This window comes from Tachysurus vachellii, chromosome 16 (assembly GCF_030014155.1).
Source record: "Tachysurus vachellii isolate PV-2020 chromosome 16, HZAU_Pvac_v1, whole genome shotgun sequence".
NCBI lineage: Eukaryota > Metazoa > Chordata > Actinopteri > Siluriformes > Bagridae > Tachysurus > Tachysurus vachellii.
In genome coordinates this window covers 5,588,959-5,605,981 of record NC_083475.1, presented here as the reverse complement: position 1 = coordinate 5,605,981, position 17,023 = coordinate 5,588,959, and the positions used below count along the sequence as shown (strand labels likewise).

General features: G+C 37.6%; 1 protein-coding gene across 2 annotated transcripts in view; it reads right to left on the bottom strand.

The window, feature by feature from the left end:
* The window catches only part of grm8a (glutamate receptor, metabotropic 8a), a 189,886-nt gene that overhangs the window by 52,369 nt on the left and 120,494 nt on the right, over positions 1–17,023 (bottom strand). For both annotated transcript variants that reach the window (XM_060889357.1, XM_060889358.1), the window contains exon 5: positions 12,301–12,438. In XM_060889357.1, coding sequence (XP_060745340.1) covers positions 12,301–12,438 — 138 coding nt within the window. The remainder of the gene's footprint in view (positions 1–12,300; positions 12,439–17,023) is intronic.

Below are 17,023 nucleotides of genomic sequence, written 5' to 3'. Positions count from 1 at the left end.
TATGTAACAATCAAATTTCTAACCCTGATATGGTCCTGCTCCTGATATGGAATGAGGAAGGTAAGGAGCTTCCTGTGTAGGTAAAATGTCATATTTTAGTTCTAACAGAAAGGCCTGATGGAGCCAGTGGGATCATAGACAAGCTTCTTTAGACCCAGTATCCAAGAAAAGTTATTCTTTTCCACCAACAGACCACAGTATCCAAGGTTCAAATTATGAATCTGAAGTCTGTATAGGCACGTGCAACCTTTTTTGAGAAGGCCCCATGACCTCATTCAGACCAGGGATTGACAGGTTGAGAGGTTTAATGCCACATTGCAATTGAATCTACTTATTGCTCAAAAGGTTGCCACTAGGAATGGAACTTCATGACCCAGTTCACTGTTATGGTGAACTGGGTCACGAGCAACTAAGCACAGTTGAAAATGCTTAAGAAGACCCCTATAGTTTGGTGTCCTTTTTGGTCATTTACCTAAATTTGTTCATCAGGTTTTTCATTAGGAAAAGCTCAACAATTCCAAGCATGGCTTCCATTTTCAATTCTCATATTCATACTGAATTGATATTATCTGAATTAATAGAACCTCGGCACAAAGCAGGAGAAGCACTACCATCCACTTAACATTGAAGCACTACCAGTGCAAAGAGTGGACAGCTTCAGATACCTAGGTGTTCATATCACACTGGACCTGTCATGGTCCTGTCACATCAACACCCTGGTGAGAAAGGCCTCTCAGCTTCTTTAACACCTTAGACACCTAAGGGAATTTAAACTGCACTCTAAGGAAATTTTAAACCACTGAGAGCGACCTATAAAGTTTATGGGCAGCACCATGGCCTGGTTTAAGAATAAAAATTTGCAGGATTAGAGGCTCTCCAAAAGGTGGTGTGGTCAGCTGAGTGTTCCATCCACACTAAGCTCCATGACCTACAGAAAGTGGTGCTGGACCAAGATGACTCTTCTTTCTTCCATTCCTCTCAGCAATTTGGGCCAACAAACTTTTTCATTTACTCAACACTCAACACACATTAATATTACTGTAGTTTTTTTGCACATCATATATTACACAATACATTGAACACTTTTTGCAATATATTTGCAAACATCTGCACTTAGTCACAATAGTCACAAACTACTCACAATAGTCATACAGTCCTACCACCATTCTGCATTCATATATAGAATTTTATATTTTACCATATACTTTCTGTTTAGTAAATTCTATTTTTACTGTAGTTTTATTTTGACATTATATTGTTAGTAATTTTTCATTCTTTGGTTTATTCTTTATTACCTTACTGAATATATTTTTGTCATGGACACATTTCACTACGTCTTACTGTATACGGTTGTGTATGTGATAAATACATTTTGAATTTGAATGAATTAGTCTAGTAGTCAATTGTTTGCTTTAAACACAACTTTACTTCTGCCACATTGCGTTCTTTCATACACCATGTAAGGACTGCATGAAGCTTTTACTTTGTTAAGGGGTGGTTTGTCTGCTCATGATGAAAGTCAGGGTATGGGCTTAAAAGGACCAGAAAAGGAACCAAAGAACATTAAAAGACAGAGAAGAAGAAATAAAACTCCAAATGAACTCAAATAAATTGTTTTTTCTTCAACTCCTGAACCATTTGTCACATCAAATTGGAATCCATGACTCAAGACAAACAAAACATATACCAAGTTGAATTTCTTGTATGTAAAACATTCCGTCATTCAGGTTTTTATTTAAACTTTTGTGAATTAGTCCTAGGCCGTTCATTTAACTGAAACAAAACCAGAGCAGAAAGATCTGAGTCCTAACATTAATAACTATCAAAAGAATATTGAGCTTTCAATTCAACGTTGTGCCAAAATTTGGGCAAATGGGAAACGCCTTAGTCTCTTGAATGGATTGAGGTATTTTTACCAAATTTGAGTAACGTAAGGGTTCAATCTGAGAGCACCTGGAAAAATAAGTTAGAACACTTGGTTATGCTATATCAAGTAAAACATGCAAGTGGCTTTAACTACAGTATAGCTGGTCTGACTGACTTGACTCTTTGCCTGCAGTGTCTTTGTCTAAGATTCATTCACCGTCTATGAGGAGGGTCCCATATCTGGAAAAATATGGCTGACATCGATCACACAGTGAAACTATAGTAGCTATTAGACAAGGTTAACTACGCCTTACAGGTCTGTGAAAATATAGAATCAATCAGCACAGGCAGGCATTACAGTAACCTGCATTGTTAAATATACCACAGTGTATATTGTGGTATATTGTGGAAATTGTCTAAGCACAATTCTGTAGATATAATAGAAATAGATAGCCTTATAAGTGTAATGGACGTTTACAAAGCATACTTTCTTTATGAAAATGTAACACATATTTCTTAACTTATATTTACACTATATACTATATTAAAATGAGCAATTTCCTGGTTTAGTTGCTTACAGCCTTGCAAAATATTAAGTAATAGCTTTTTATTGCTGGACTGCTTGCAGCCATATTTTTTATTTTTTTTTATTATTATTTGTAAAGAACTGACTGGGAATAAATGCCACACACTTCAACTTCACTCTATCCTGACTCTGCTTTTTAAGAGGAAATGATCCAAAAATATGGCAATTACCTAAAAAAGCAAACGGTTTAATCATTTTCTTCGTGAGGAAAACTCTACTGAGTCACCCTGACCGCATTCTAGAGGCACAGACCTTTCGGGAACTCAATTAAGAAAGCAGCTAGGACTAAACCTTGCATTTGTTTGCATAACTCCCCTACATTCCTGTTAATATATTGCATTACTGTTTTTATAAGCATTTGTTATAGGTTCGCAATTTCACTGCAAATATTTCTGCCTGATATTACACAGCTTTGTACTGCACAAACAACCGAACATATCTGCACTTCATTCCACTTACAGTCCATAGTGTCGCTGCCATCTATCATCTGTTTTCATTTTCTACTTATATACAACTCAATTCTGGGTTATGTAAATTCTATTTTAAGATGTTGGACTACTTATGAGTTCAATTCCCATCACCTCCAAGCTTCCACTGCTGAGCCCTTGAGCAAGGCTCTTAACCCTCAACTGCTGAGTTGTGTAAATGAGATAAATCTGGATATGGATAAGGGCATCTGCCAAAAGCCATAAATGTAAATGAAGCTGAATTTGTGTAAACAGGATGATGTCCCCATGAGAAAAAGGATTACAGACCCACACATATGTGTGCTATACTATCCTTGTGAGGACATTTCTTTCATGCAAATTGTAATGCAGCTAAATAAATAGAATAGTCAGGAAAGGAAACTTTTAATCATTAATATTATATCAAAATGCAGTTTTGCTAGAATAAACGAATGACTGAATGAATGTCCCACAAGCTAATAACTGTCCAATATTTCTGTTGTGGGAACTTTGATTCCACGTTATGATTTAGAAACATGCCCGAATAGAGTAATGATCTCCTATTAGTACCGTGTTACTGAATTTATTACTGTATTTATTCTGCTAGTAGAATTGACAGGTTCAATGCCAGCATAGTAGATATGTAAACTTCTTTTCAGGAATGCACATCACTTTCAACTTGTCCAATCAAAAACTGAAGATATGAGAAAACTCTGTCTACCATTTCCAGTGTCCAAATGTTTTAAGCTAGTTTTAAGTCCTCGCTGTTTTTTGAGATTGGAGTGGAGATTTTACTGAAACCTGGAAAACCTCCCCATGAGCTTCAGCAACTTTTTTTAAAAGCTCCACACAAAAACATCAAACTTCATGCTCACATGTTTGTTTTTCTTCCTTCCTGCTGAATAATGATGCACAAATTTAATTTCTAGCTGCTGGAAATTTCAAGAAAATACAAACTTACAAAAATTAATATTCGTACTCATTTGGAATGCTAAGCGTTTATGTACAAGCATTCAGTTACATTCTCAGTCTATTTACAGCAGTTGGTTGTCATGATATCCAGCATTTCAATGATTAAACTGGTTTCATGTTTTCAAAATCTCTGCAGGATATAAGATATTATTTATATTGTGAGGTAAAAAATATAAAAGTTTTACACTTCAGAATGATTTGTTTATTTATTTTTCCTCATCAATATATTGAAATTTAATTTGATTTTAAAGCAATGTAGTTCTATACCTAATACCTAAGTCCCTCTAAAATATGCTCTTTTATAATGTGTCCTGGGGTTTGTCTGTTTTTCTCTTTTATGTCTGCTACAGATCTCTGCTAACTTTGGGCATTTTATTTCCTCACCCTTTTAGAAATTAATTCCTGGCTATGTTGCTGTGCAGGAACAAATGATTTTACATGCATGGCAAATGACTATGAATATTGGATCAGGCTAAATATACAGTGGCTACTGTACATTATCATTAGCATTAGCATGCAGACCACCATGGACACACCAACTCATTCCTTCTGATACATTCCATATGATACAAACTTTCTGCACTTTATTTAAACTGCCATATAATGTTTCAATGCAAACTGCATTATTACAATACCAGCCTTCAGCCCATGTATATTTTACATTGGGTTAAATAAAAATATATATATATTGCATCGTCCTCTTTTCATAAAAGAAATAAATCTTTCAGATCAAAGTAAATGACACCATTCTTGAAGACAGGCATCCTAGGTACTGACATGGCTGACTTTCATTGTATTATGCTGTTTGAAGAGAATAATACAGAAAATCATCCAGATTGGCTATTCAGATTTATATGTGCAACATTGAAAAGTAAAGGGAAAGATTCAGTCAAATTGTTTTCCACAAGCAATAGACCTGCACTAGACTAATATATCACCCTTGCTAGTACTCTTGGCAATGTGGCAAATAATTAAATGAAATATGAAATGAAATGAAATGAAATATCAAATTTGGTATTTTTCTTTTTTCTTTCAGAAAACAGGCGAGTTGCATCTTTTTTTGTTTACATAAATTCCAAAGGAAATCAAAATGACACAAAGCTACCAATTTTCCCAATTAAAATAAGCACATTAAAAAAAAAATAAACAAAATAAACAAAATAAATACATAAAAAAGACACTAGACACTAGAAAAAAGTTCTAGAAAGTTTCAGAATCCTTTTTTATTTTCTCAGAAAATATTCAATATATATATATACACCGAATAATTCTGGACTGTTCTAGAAAAAGATATATTATATATCTGGAAAAAGGTATATTACAAAATAAGTTCTCTTCCTGAACATCTCAAATCTATTTTCCTGAACATTGCCAGGCTTATACACTTTCTAGAACTTTCCAGTAATCTAAATAGTAATATAAATACTGGGATCTTAAGCCCAACAGTTTAGTTTAGTTTAACCTTATTAAATGGACACATTTCAGCATTTTTTGTAGTTGTCATCAAGAAGTTGTAAGCATCCATAAGATGTATTTTGCTATGTCTGTGGTGAGTTTAACCATCTGCTAAAATGTGTGAGGGCTTTAAGTCATATTTTAAACCATGGTCAACTCATTTCACCTGAAAGAACTGCAAAAATCTGGAATATAAAATGGACAATTGGTTTCTATTTATTGGAAAATATATCTAAATAACTGACTACTCAAGCAACCGCTATTTCTGTGTGTTGAAACTTTCCAAACGTCAAACTACAATCAAACTACAATCACATATCGGGACCTTCCTTCATCCACAACTAGAAGACCATCTGAGATTTCAATATAGTGGCATTTCTGAGGGTTCTTCAAGGAGATTTTACCAAGTGTCAGCAGGGGTGCCAAATCATATGACCAACAGCAGGACTGGTCACAGTGCACCAGGTTCACTAGGATATGGTGAGGTACAGGGGTAAGTGGGAGCCTTTAGTGTACCCCCAGAAGGTGCTGATGCCACCACTACACAGTTAATTGAGCCTCAAGAAACAATCATGTCACAGCTCTAGATAAGAAGCCAGCCTTTAAGTATCTTCAAGACTATTTCTGGCACAATGTTTCCAGTCTGTTCAAGGTCCTGGTTGAACATCTGAACATCTTTTATAAAGAAAAGGAATCTATTAGGATTGCTATATCCTTTATCATTTAAAGCAGAGGTATTCAACTAAAATTTAAAGAGGTCCAGTAAGAGAAAATTTCTTGAAGCAAAGGTCCAGAAGATCATAATGTCTAACTAGTTAGTGTGATATATATATATATATATATATATATATATATATATATATATATATATATATATATATATATATAAGTAGCCTAGTAGTTGTATCAACATCTGCAAGCAATCAATACCTGACTGTCAAATAAAATACATTCAGTATAATTCATTCATTCATTCATCTTCTACCACTTATCCGAACTACCTCGGGTCACGTGGAGCCTGTGCCTATCTCAGGCGTCATCGGACATCAAGGCAGGATACACCCTGGACGGAGTGTATCTAAATATTTATTGTCACGTAACATAGAACTGAACATATGTATGATTGTAAATATGTATAATGTTCTCTCATTAAATAAATAAAAGTAGGGCTACATTTAAAAATAAGAGAAAATACATAAAATCTGAAAATTGTGTATGTTTAAATAAAGTGCTTTACTTTCCCTTTTATATCCCACTCCCCCACTTCTTTCTCAGTGAGATAACTGAGCTCTAGCTTGGCAGGATGTTAAACCTGGGCTTGAATGGAGTCAGGGCTCTCATACACATGTGGAGGTGCTCAGTAGTGAGCCTGGAACCATATTTAGATTGGATTATGTTCATTGTAGAGAAAGCTGCCTCGCAGTTGTATGTAGAGCCAAACATGGTCAGGATGTATAGGGCTACTTCCCTCAGACCTGGGAAAGCTGTCTCAGGGACGCTGTCTTCAGATTTGAGTGGATATGTTTGTTCAAAACCTTTATGTTTTGTCTCATAATGGTGTTTCACATTGTCACTTTTAATAAGTGCCACGGTTTCTGTACATATGAGAGACACTGGTTTAGTGTGAAGTGTGAACAGAAATGAATCTGTCCATTCTGGATTAAATGTTTTCCCTGTCCACTTTTCTTTTCTTTTTTGGAGAGCTGAATTTGTTCTTTATTCTTCCTGTCTCCGTCTCACTTGTCTGTTTCTCTTCCTTTCTCCGTCTCACTCGTCTGTTTCTCTCCCTTTCTCCGTCTCACTCGCCTGTTTCTCTCCCTTTCTCCGTCTCACTGGTCTGTTTCTCTCCCTTTTGCCGTCTCACTTGTCTGTTTTTCTCCCTTTCTCCGTCTCACTCGTCTGTTTCTCTCCCGTTCTCCGTCTCACTCGTCTGTTTCTCTCCCTTTCTCCGTCTCACTCGTCAGTTTCTCTCCCTTTCTCCGTCTCACTCATCTGTTTCTCTCCCTTTCTCTGTCTCACTCGTGTGTTTCTCTCCCTTTCTCCGTCTCACTCGTCTGTTTCTCTCCCTTTCTCCGTCTCACTCGTCTGTTTTTCTCCCTTTCTCCGTCTCACTCGTCTGTTTCTCTCCCTTTCTCCGTCTCACTCGTCTGTTTCTCTCCCTTTCTCCGTCTCACTCATCTGTTTTTCTCCCTTTCTCACGCGTCTGTTTTTCTCCCTTTCTCCGTTTCACTCGTCTGTTTCTCTCCCTTTGTTTTCTACATGTATCACTATCTTTCTTTCATGTGTAACTTTACTCTAATTCTCTCTCATCTGTCCTGCACTGTTGAGTCGCAGTGTTTACTTCAGGAATGCACAGACTTGATTGGCTGAGTCGTATCACGTGGGATGGTTTAACTCGCATGCATCTGGTCTGTGCGTTTCCATTGCCACTACCATAAATATTGCAAAAGCTGCACCGGTAAAAATAGAAGCGCCCTGTCAACTTTTAAATCATAACCTTTAGTTTTGGCTGTAGGTCCAGGTCCGTATTGGACAGCTTCTGGGTCCGGACCCGGACCGCGGTCCGCCTGTTAGTGACCTATGATTTAAAGCATCATTATACTAAAATAAGACAGAATAAGTTCCCTCACAAACCACACAGGTGGACCAAATGTGACTTTTTATGCCAAATGCTACAGAAATGTTATGTTTTCATTCCCAAGTAGCTGAAAACTTGTGCAAGTTATCAAACTGTTCCTCAATTAGTCACTGATTAATAGAAGTAGATGTATTAAATAGCAAGGCCACACTATAAGCTGTATACTATACTGCTGTTTACTACACACTATACTGTATACAAGGCAAAAATAAACTGTAAGAGGAAAAGCTCAAAAGAAAATAAGTGAGCAACTTGTAATTATGATCCCAGAACAAAAACTGAAGCTATGTGTAATTGAGTCGGATTTCTGAGATAAAGCTCTTGGGGTTCTGAAGTCAATCTCCTGGAGACAAAGACAGGAGATAAATCATCAAATCTCAGCCTCTTGGTGATAGAAGAAAAACTGACTCTCCAGATAAAGTTTCCTTCTTCAGAAAGTGGACTAGAAATATGTAGAACATAAATATAATTGTGTAGCCAAAGTATCAGTGTCACACCTGCCATTGCAAACCACTACATGGATGAGATGCTTACTGTAGCTGAACTGAAAGGTTCTCCTGTCCATGCAACTCAGACAACATGGCAAAATATTTCAGACATAATTAAAGAAAATCGAAGTGCTCGATCAGACTCACCTACTACTGACAGCAGCATTGTGTCACCTACAGCTTCTTTCCTGAACCACACTTCCCAAAACAACTCTATTCCCAGCATCAGTACTGTACATCACATGTATATCACATGAATTAGTCACATGCTCAAATACAATAAATGCAAAAAAACACCTTACTAAAATCCTCAGAATAACTAATGAGTCACTACTTCCCTGACACACCCTTACACACCACCCCGATACACACACACATCCAATAAACCCTTACACATAATCACCCTGACATACCTTTACACACCACCCCGATACACACACACCCAACAAACCCTTACACACCACCACCCTGACACACCCTTACACACCACCACTATCACCCTGACACACCCTTACATATCACCCAACACACATACACACACATACACACCACCACCCTGACACACCCTTACACACCACCACTATCACCCTGACACACCCTTACATATCACCCAATACACATACACACATACACACCACCACCCTGACACACCCTTACACAGCACCACCCTGACACACCCTTACATATCACCCAATACACATACACACCATAACCCTGACACACCCTTACAAATCAACCCCTGATACACACTTGCACCCAACAAACCCTTACATACCACCGCACTGACACACCCTTACACATCAACCCCTGATACACACATGCACCCAACAAACCCATACACACCACTGCCCTGACACACCCTTACACACCACCACCCTGACACACCCTTACACATCAACCCCTGATACACACATGCACCCAATAAACCCTTACACAACACTGCCCTGACACACCCTTACACATCAACCCCTGATGCACACATGCACCCAACAAACCCTTACACACCACCACCCTGACACACCCTTACACATCAAACCCTGATACACACATGCACCCAACAAACCCTTACACACCACCACCCTGACACACCCTTACACATCAAACCCTGATACACACATGCACCCAACAAACCCATACACACCACTGCCCTGACACACCCTTACACACTACCACCCTGACACACCCTTACACATCAACCCCTGATACACACATGCACCCAACAAACCTTTACACACCATAACCCTGACACACCCTTACAAATCAACCCCTGATACACACATGCACCCAACAAACCCTTAAACACCACCACCCTGGCACACCCTTACAAATCAACCCCTGATACACACATGCACCCAACAAACCCTTACACACCACTGCCCTGACACACCCTAATACATCACCACACTGACACACCACTATCCGGACACACCAATGCTATGACACACCCTTATAAATCACCACGCTGACATACCCTTGACCTTTTCAGATTTTTGTGTAATGTCTTTAGTAACTATTCACTACAGAATACTAATCCTCATAATGACTATAAATATTTCTGTAATTAATTACTTAAGTAAACTATATATACAGTAGTGTGTTTCCTATGCTATTCTGCAGTATACTTTGGATGCTATTTTGTCTAATAGAAAAGCATTGAAACAAAACCAGGAGGCAGAGCAGAAAACCCAGGATCAATCTGCGGAATTCAATCGCTACAGGAACTCATTCCAGCAGCCAAGCTGAGATTTGAAACAAGTCCACATTCACCTGAATTATTGCCGGATTAGCATTCTGGACACCAGACTTGGTTTAGAAACATGAGATGAATTCGGTCATGATTTATATTTTCAGTTCTTCGATATAGTGCAATTGATGGAACACCACTGCAGCCGTACATGTAAAACATACAGTAGTGTCACTGCAAGCAACCTTCAACATGTTAAACAAATGAGCTACACATATCTCACAATTTGGAACACAACAATTAATACTACAGAGTAGAATTATCCCAATCTGGGTAGATTCAGCGGTCAAGCAGCATCTAAGCAGTGCAAAAGTTTTGTGCTATTGATATTGAACTCAATTATTATTGGACGCAATTATTGTATAAAACATTTATTGTATGGAAATTATTTTGTAGTTAAAAAACCACACACTTGAATAGCTACGGGAAAAGAATTTTGCAATCCTATTATTCCCATTAAACAGCATTAAAAAAGCAAACTAGTGTATGATGTTAATGCAGCGAGTCTGAAGGAAGCTGTTCCTCTGGTGAATTAAACATTGGCTTAATCATTCAAAATAATTGAAAGGTTATTTGTGAGCACCTTGCCGTGTGTTTTTCACAAATCTCAAATTTGTTCTCTGTAAACAACTTGACCTTCAGAGGTTTTTAAAAAGCCAAATATTTTTCATTTGACAAATTGCATCGTTTGCAAGTCATGTCACGGGTCTGTGGTAAAGTGTTAATGAATATACTTGAGACTGAAGCAAACATTTTACAGGATTAATATTAAAGATTGATAAATAAAATCATTGTTATAAAATATTTTTTTTTTTACCATTGACCAATCTTTAAACGCCGAAAGCAGTGAAAACACACGGTGTAACTTTGAAAGTGTGCAATTTGGAGAATTTGGGCATCCTGTTATTCTAAATAAGTACAGTACGAAAGCAAACAAATCACATCCTACCTAGAAGGACCTGTGCACATGCTCTTAGAGAATCTGGTGAAGTTAGCCTTAAATTATTAATATTAGATATGAACATTTTATAGTTTTTTAAAGCAGGAATATTGCGCATTCGAATCCTGTATTATAGGATTCTGACGATTCGTCTTTGCAAATGAAATGCCTTCATCAATAAATTTGCAGTATTCAGCCACATTCAACCATCTCACTTTAATCCTCACCCAGCAGTCAGCTTTCCACGACACGACAACTACCACCCGGGGAAGGTGAAGGTGCTTCATCAAAGTGTAATGTAATCCGAGGAAATCGCTATCCACCCCCTTCTACAAGCTTGAGCTCACAGACAGCCACAATCTGCTGGTGGCACAGAGACTGATGGGGAAAGAAAGTACGTCTCTTATAGACAGTTTTTGGACTTCAGTTCACGGATGATTATGACATGGTCCTGAAGATATGGCAACCTTTTTGTTTTGCTACTTGAGAGCTCTGGCAGTAAACTGATACTATAACCAGTTTCTCCATGATGCCATGATGTCCATTTGTGATTGCGGAAATGAATGCAAAATCAAGTATATTGATGACTTTATGATATTCTAAGAGCATGCGATTCAGCAAAGATTCTCTCAGACTTGAGCAGAGTCTCAACATCAACATCGACATCAACAAACATAAATTTAGACAAAGCCCCAAAACGCCTCAAGTTGTATGACATGTTATGGAAATATATTTTGAAGAATTTTTTGCCACAACAAACGCAAAAAGCATTTACAGTATATGTGGCTTATGTACTGTATACGAAGCCAAATGGGCCTTTCTAATGATCAGGCATGAATATCATGTCAAGACAAGCGCGCAGTTTGGGGAGAACAATGTAATGTGATTTAAAAATGGAAAGAAATTTATTTGGATTTCTCTGCTAATCATGGAGCCTTTTACACAATAAGCAAATGCACAGGCTCAGCCTTAACACACCAATGGGCAGGTATATTGTTTTTGGTCTAATAGTGCTTTTGCTAAAGCTTTCTAGCAGTCATACCATTTTGTCCCCAATATATTGTCTTTAATGAAGCTGAAAGAAAGAATAGCTTTCACACTGAAATTCCAAATAGAGCAGAGTGTAAGAAGCACTTTCTCAGTGGTGTGGAGCTCTATCGCTTACCTGTGCACTTTTTGAAGCTTCCCGGATGCTTGCCATGCATGCCCAATTTGCAGTTGAAGTTTCCCTCCCAGAATTCAGCAAACCACACATTTCTCCTGTTATTGGAAAGTGAGCGGCTCCGGAAGTAACGGTCAAAGGCTGTGGGGAACAAAAAGGAAAGCAGACGTTTACTTTAAAGCACAAAAATAAATATTACAAAATAATAAAATGTTAACTGAATGTAATCTGAACACTATCTTTGGGATTTATTCCTGTTTCTGATTGGTTTTCTATTCTATTCATTCTTCAGTGAATACTACACATAAATTACAAATTAATTAAGGATAGTTTGGTTTTGAATTTTTTCCGTGTTCAAATGAAGGGAAATTACTCTAGCTACATTAACAGCATTTGGACGACGTCCTTATCCAGAGCGGCTTACGTTCATCTTATTCTTTATACATCTGAGCAATTGAGATTTAAGAGCCATGCTCAAGGGCCTAGCAGTGGCAGCTTTGTGGTTCTGGGATACAAGCTCACAACCTTCTGATCAGTAATCGTATGCTTTAACCTGTAAACTACCATATCCCACTCACTAATTAGCCTCTATTTAATGCATTATAATCATCTGTAAACTTTGTCATATGACATTCTTGATATAGGGTTAAGACAATAATTTTCATATTCTGATTAGTATTATTCTTAATATATACGGTTAGCTGTGTTAATCACCATGTCAGCATGATGACTCAAGCAGATGTGATGCTTTAAGACACCTCAGTTTTACTCTGTGCTTGTAATACTGTCCTGGAGTTTCTCAAGCTTATCACCTTCCTGGTAGGTGGATTGATTAATTGATGACTGCAAATTGCCCCAGTTGTTATTGAGTGTGCAAACTGCAGATCACATAACCGTCCTCAAGCAGTTGCTGAAAATGAACGTTGAAATATGTCAGTGTCTGACTCTGATCTTGCCTTCTAACCCTGAGCCATAATTAAACCTCTGACTTTGAGAAGTTGTTCGATTTTATTGAGATATTTCATCACTCATTTTTTACAGCAATCATTTACTTTGAGCACAAAAAGCACACAATCAGGCAATGTTCACTGCAAGTGTGATAAAGCATCGCATTTTTATCCAAAGAAGCAATCAGGATGCCGTTGTTCTCTTGAAGAGCAGATCACTGTGACAAGCATCTGCCCTTAACACACTGCCCTGTGTGAGCCATTAGACAATAAATGGCTATAAAAAGCAATGTGTGCAATCAGTCTATACAGTAAGCTCATGTCACATCACCAGCAGTAAGTGAAGTTCACATGTCTTACACAAAGTCATTGTATTTTAATCAGTCAAGATGATTTTGTACTTATATGACATTAGTATAATGTTTGTCTAAAAAAAACCATCTAATCAGGCTTTCCTGCATGCTGTGATGCTACGTCCATTAGTCACAAATCTAGATCTGATCCTTAAACAAAACCATTCCATTCCTTATAGTAATGAAAAATTGGAAAAACGTTTAGTGCCAGCATTGCAATTTGAAAGCCATTAATAAAACTTGCCCAGTCTCCAATCCGTTAAACACTAATATGATTTAAAGTTGACCGTGAAATCCTGTTATGGTGGGAATTTAGTTTATGTACCGACACAAAGACTTTCTCCTTTGATGTTAGAGAACTTTAAACCCATAATAATGTGACATTGTTTATATTGAATATGTTTGAGTGATAGATAAAATGAAACTAAAGTGAAACTGCAAAGCACGTTCGCCTCACACCTTCAGGGTTGGGGGTTCGATTCCCGCCTCCTCCTTGTGTGTGTGGAGTTTGCATGTTCTCCCCGTGCCTCGAGGGTTTCCTCCGGGTACTCCGGTTTCCTCCCCCGGTCCAAAGACATGCATGGTAGGTTGATTGGCATCTCTGGAAAATTGTCCCTAGTGTGTGATTGCATGAGTGAATGAGAGTGTGTGAGTGTGCCCTGCGATGGGTTGGCACGCCATCCAGGGTGTATCCTGCCTTGATGCCCGATGACGCCTGAGATAGGCACAGGCTCCCCGTGACCCGAGGTAGTTCGGATAAGCGGTAGAAGATGAGTGAATGAAACTGCACTTTCTGACCATAAAGTAAACAGTTATAAAATGGAAATGATTTATAATCACACTCTCCGGCTGTCACCAAGATGAGGATCTGCGATCGATTTTAAATCTGGTTTCTCTCAAGGCTTCTTCCTTAGATCTTGTCTCAGGGAATGTTCCTCATCACCTTCACATCTGGCATGCTCAATTGAGATTAAAATTGTTATATAACTAAAAATATATATTTAAATTGAATAGATTTTAATTGTTAAAAATAGTTATCTGGTTTGCTCTTAATGTACTGTAAGAAAATGCTTGATCGTGATTCTAACTTGAAGCTAGCTAATTCCTTTAGCTGACGTTATGTTGCCTTATGCAATTAGAGTATGTTGTGGAGTTCAAGTTCAAGTTCACTTTATTTATATAGCACATTTAAAACCGCCATAGGACTGACCAAAGTGCTGTACAGTAAAAGAGTGTTAGTAAAAATACACAGAAAAAATTATACTAAGACAAGAGATAATGAAAGCAAAATAGAATTAAACAATATAATAACACACACTAAAACACTACAACAAGCAATAATAAGAACAATTAAACAATAATAAGAAGAATTAAAATGAAAGAGAAAACTATAGATATGCCAAGGGAAACAGATACGTTTTTAAAAGGGACATAAAAATGGACAGAGAAGGTGCTAATCTTAACTCTATGGGCAAATCATTCCACAACTGTGGCCCAATCACTGAAAAAGCTCGATCCTCTCTACGCTTAAGTCTTAAAAGGGAACAGTGAGGAGGTTCTGGCTGCCTGATCTTAGGCTTCTGGAAGGAGAGAATACTGTAATAATTCAGATAAATAAATAGGAGCTTGATTATGCAAGGATTTAAAAATAGGAGTTGTGGGCCATTGATTGTTTCTCAAAATAATGATATGACCTGAAACGTGTAGTAAGAAGATATAAATATCAATGTCAGCTAAGAAAGTAGTAGGACTGAGATTTTCAGTCGTTAGCATTAACAACAGTGGTGTGTTTATATAACAATAGTTACTAGAGCTATAAAACATCTAAAGACCTGAAACTCATAGCTGAAAGTCTGCATGGTTTCAGCTGATTAGCTAAATTTGCTGTAATGATAATGGTCATAAATTCATCAGTCGTAAATATTATGTATTAAATACACAGATTTTATTAATACATATTAGAGATCTATCTATCTATCTATCTATCTATCTATCTATCTATCTATCTATCTATCTATCTATCTATCTATCTATCTTTTAAGATGTAACAACACATTAATACCATGGTAACATGTTGCTGGAAATTTGCAGTATTTATTTTACAGCTAAATATTCTTTTTAAGTATTTTCCCTTAAATTTGAGCCCTAGATTTCCTTACAGATAAACACAGGGCATAGTGGGATATCTAGTGTTTTTAGTGTTAGCACATAGGGCATAGATTCAATATTTACATGTTATTAAAAAGTAATGTGAAGGTCTTGAAGTCTTGAAATCTAGGCACGGCCAAACTGCTGTGGTCGGGGTCATGAACATGAAGACCTTTAACATTTCCTACACAAATGCTGGGATCCAGCAGAGACTCCTTTATCCTTACACTCTACATATACAGACTTTGGACCTCACCAAGTAATGCACAGTGAACACATACCTGAACTCATCAGTGCCAAGCTTTGCATTCTGTGTCTTGATCTTGTTCATATGTTGTTTGTAGCTCACCTGACTTCATGCCTGCCTTACTTTACAATATGTCACTTGACATTTTAAAACTATTTGCCAGTATTTTCAATTAAATCTCTCACCTGCATTTGCATCTGTTTACAACTATATCTAATCTCAATTGTATGTTACTTAAAAAAAATGTTGATTATATGCTATTTTAAATTTAAGTGTATTTCCTGAAAAGAGATCTAAACTATTAAAATGGTGTTGATATCAATATGTACACTAGAATGCTTTATATATTATATTTTTATCTGTAGTGATCTGTGCTGAATCTCTTGCTATTTAAGAGGATGTTATTAGTTCCTCAGCAGTCCATGACTTTTTGTTTCTGGGGTGTCTTTTGTTAATTACTAACTTTACATACAAGACTTAAGCACTATTAATAACAAGGTATTACGATGAATTTAACCTCACTCACTCACTCATTTTCTACTGCTTATCCGAACTACCTCGGGTCACGGGGAGCCTGTGCCTATCTCAGACGTCATTGGGCATCAAGGCAGGATACACCCTGGATGGAGTGCCAACCCATCGCAGGGCACACACACACACTCTCATTCACTCACGCAATCACACACTAGGGACAATTTGCCAGAGATGCCAATCAACCTACCATGCATGTCTTTGGACCGGGGGAGGAAACCGGAGTACCCGGAGGAAACCCCCGAGGCACGGGGAGAACATGCAAACTCCACACACACAAGGCGGAGGCGGGAATCGAACCCCCAACCCTGGAAGTGCCAGGCGAACGTGCTAACCACTAAGCCACCGTGCCCCCCATGAATTTAACCTGTAATATATATTTATTATACAGAAAATATTGGTAGGTTTTCCACTCTACAGTTTCTCTGCCCTATCTAAAAGAATGCTTTGACCAAATGAGCAATTTTTTTTTTTTTAAGAACCCCAGTGGGCTCTGAGAA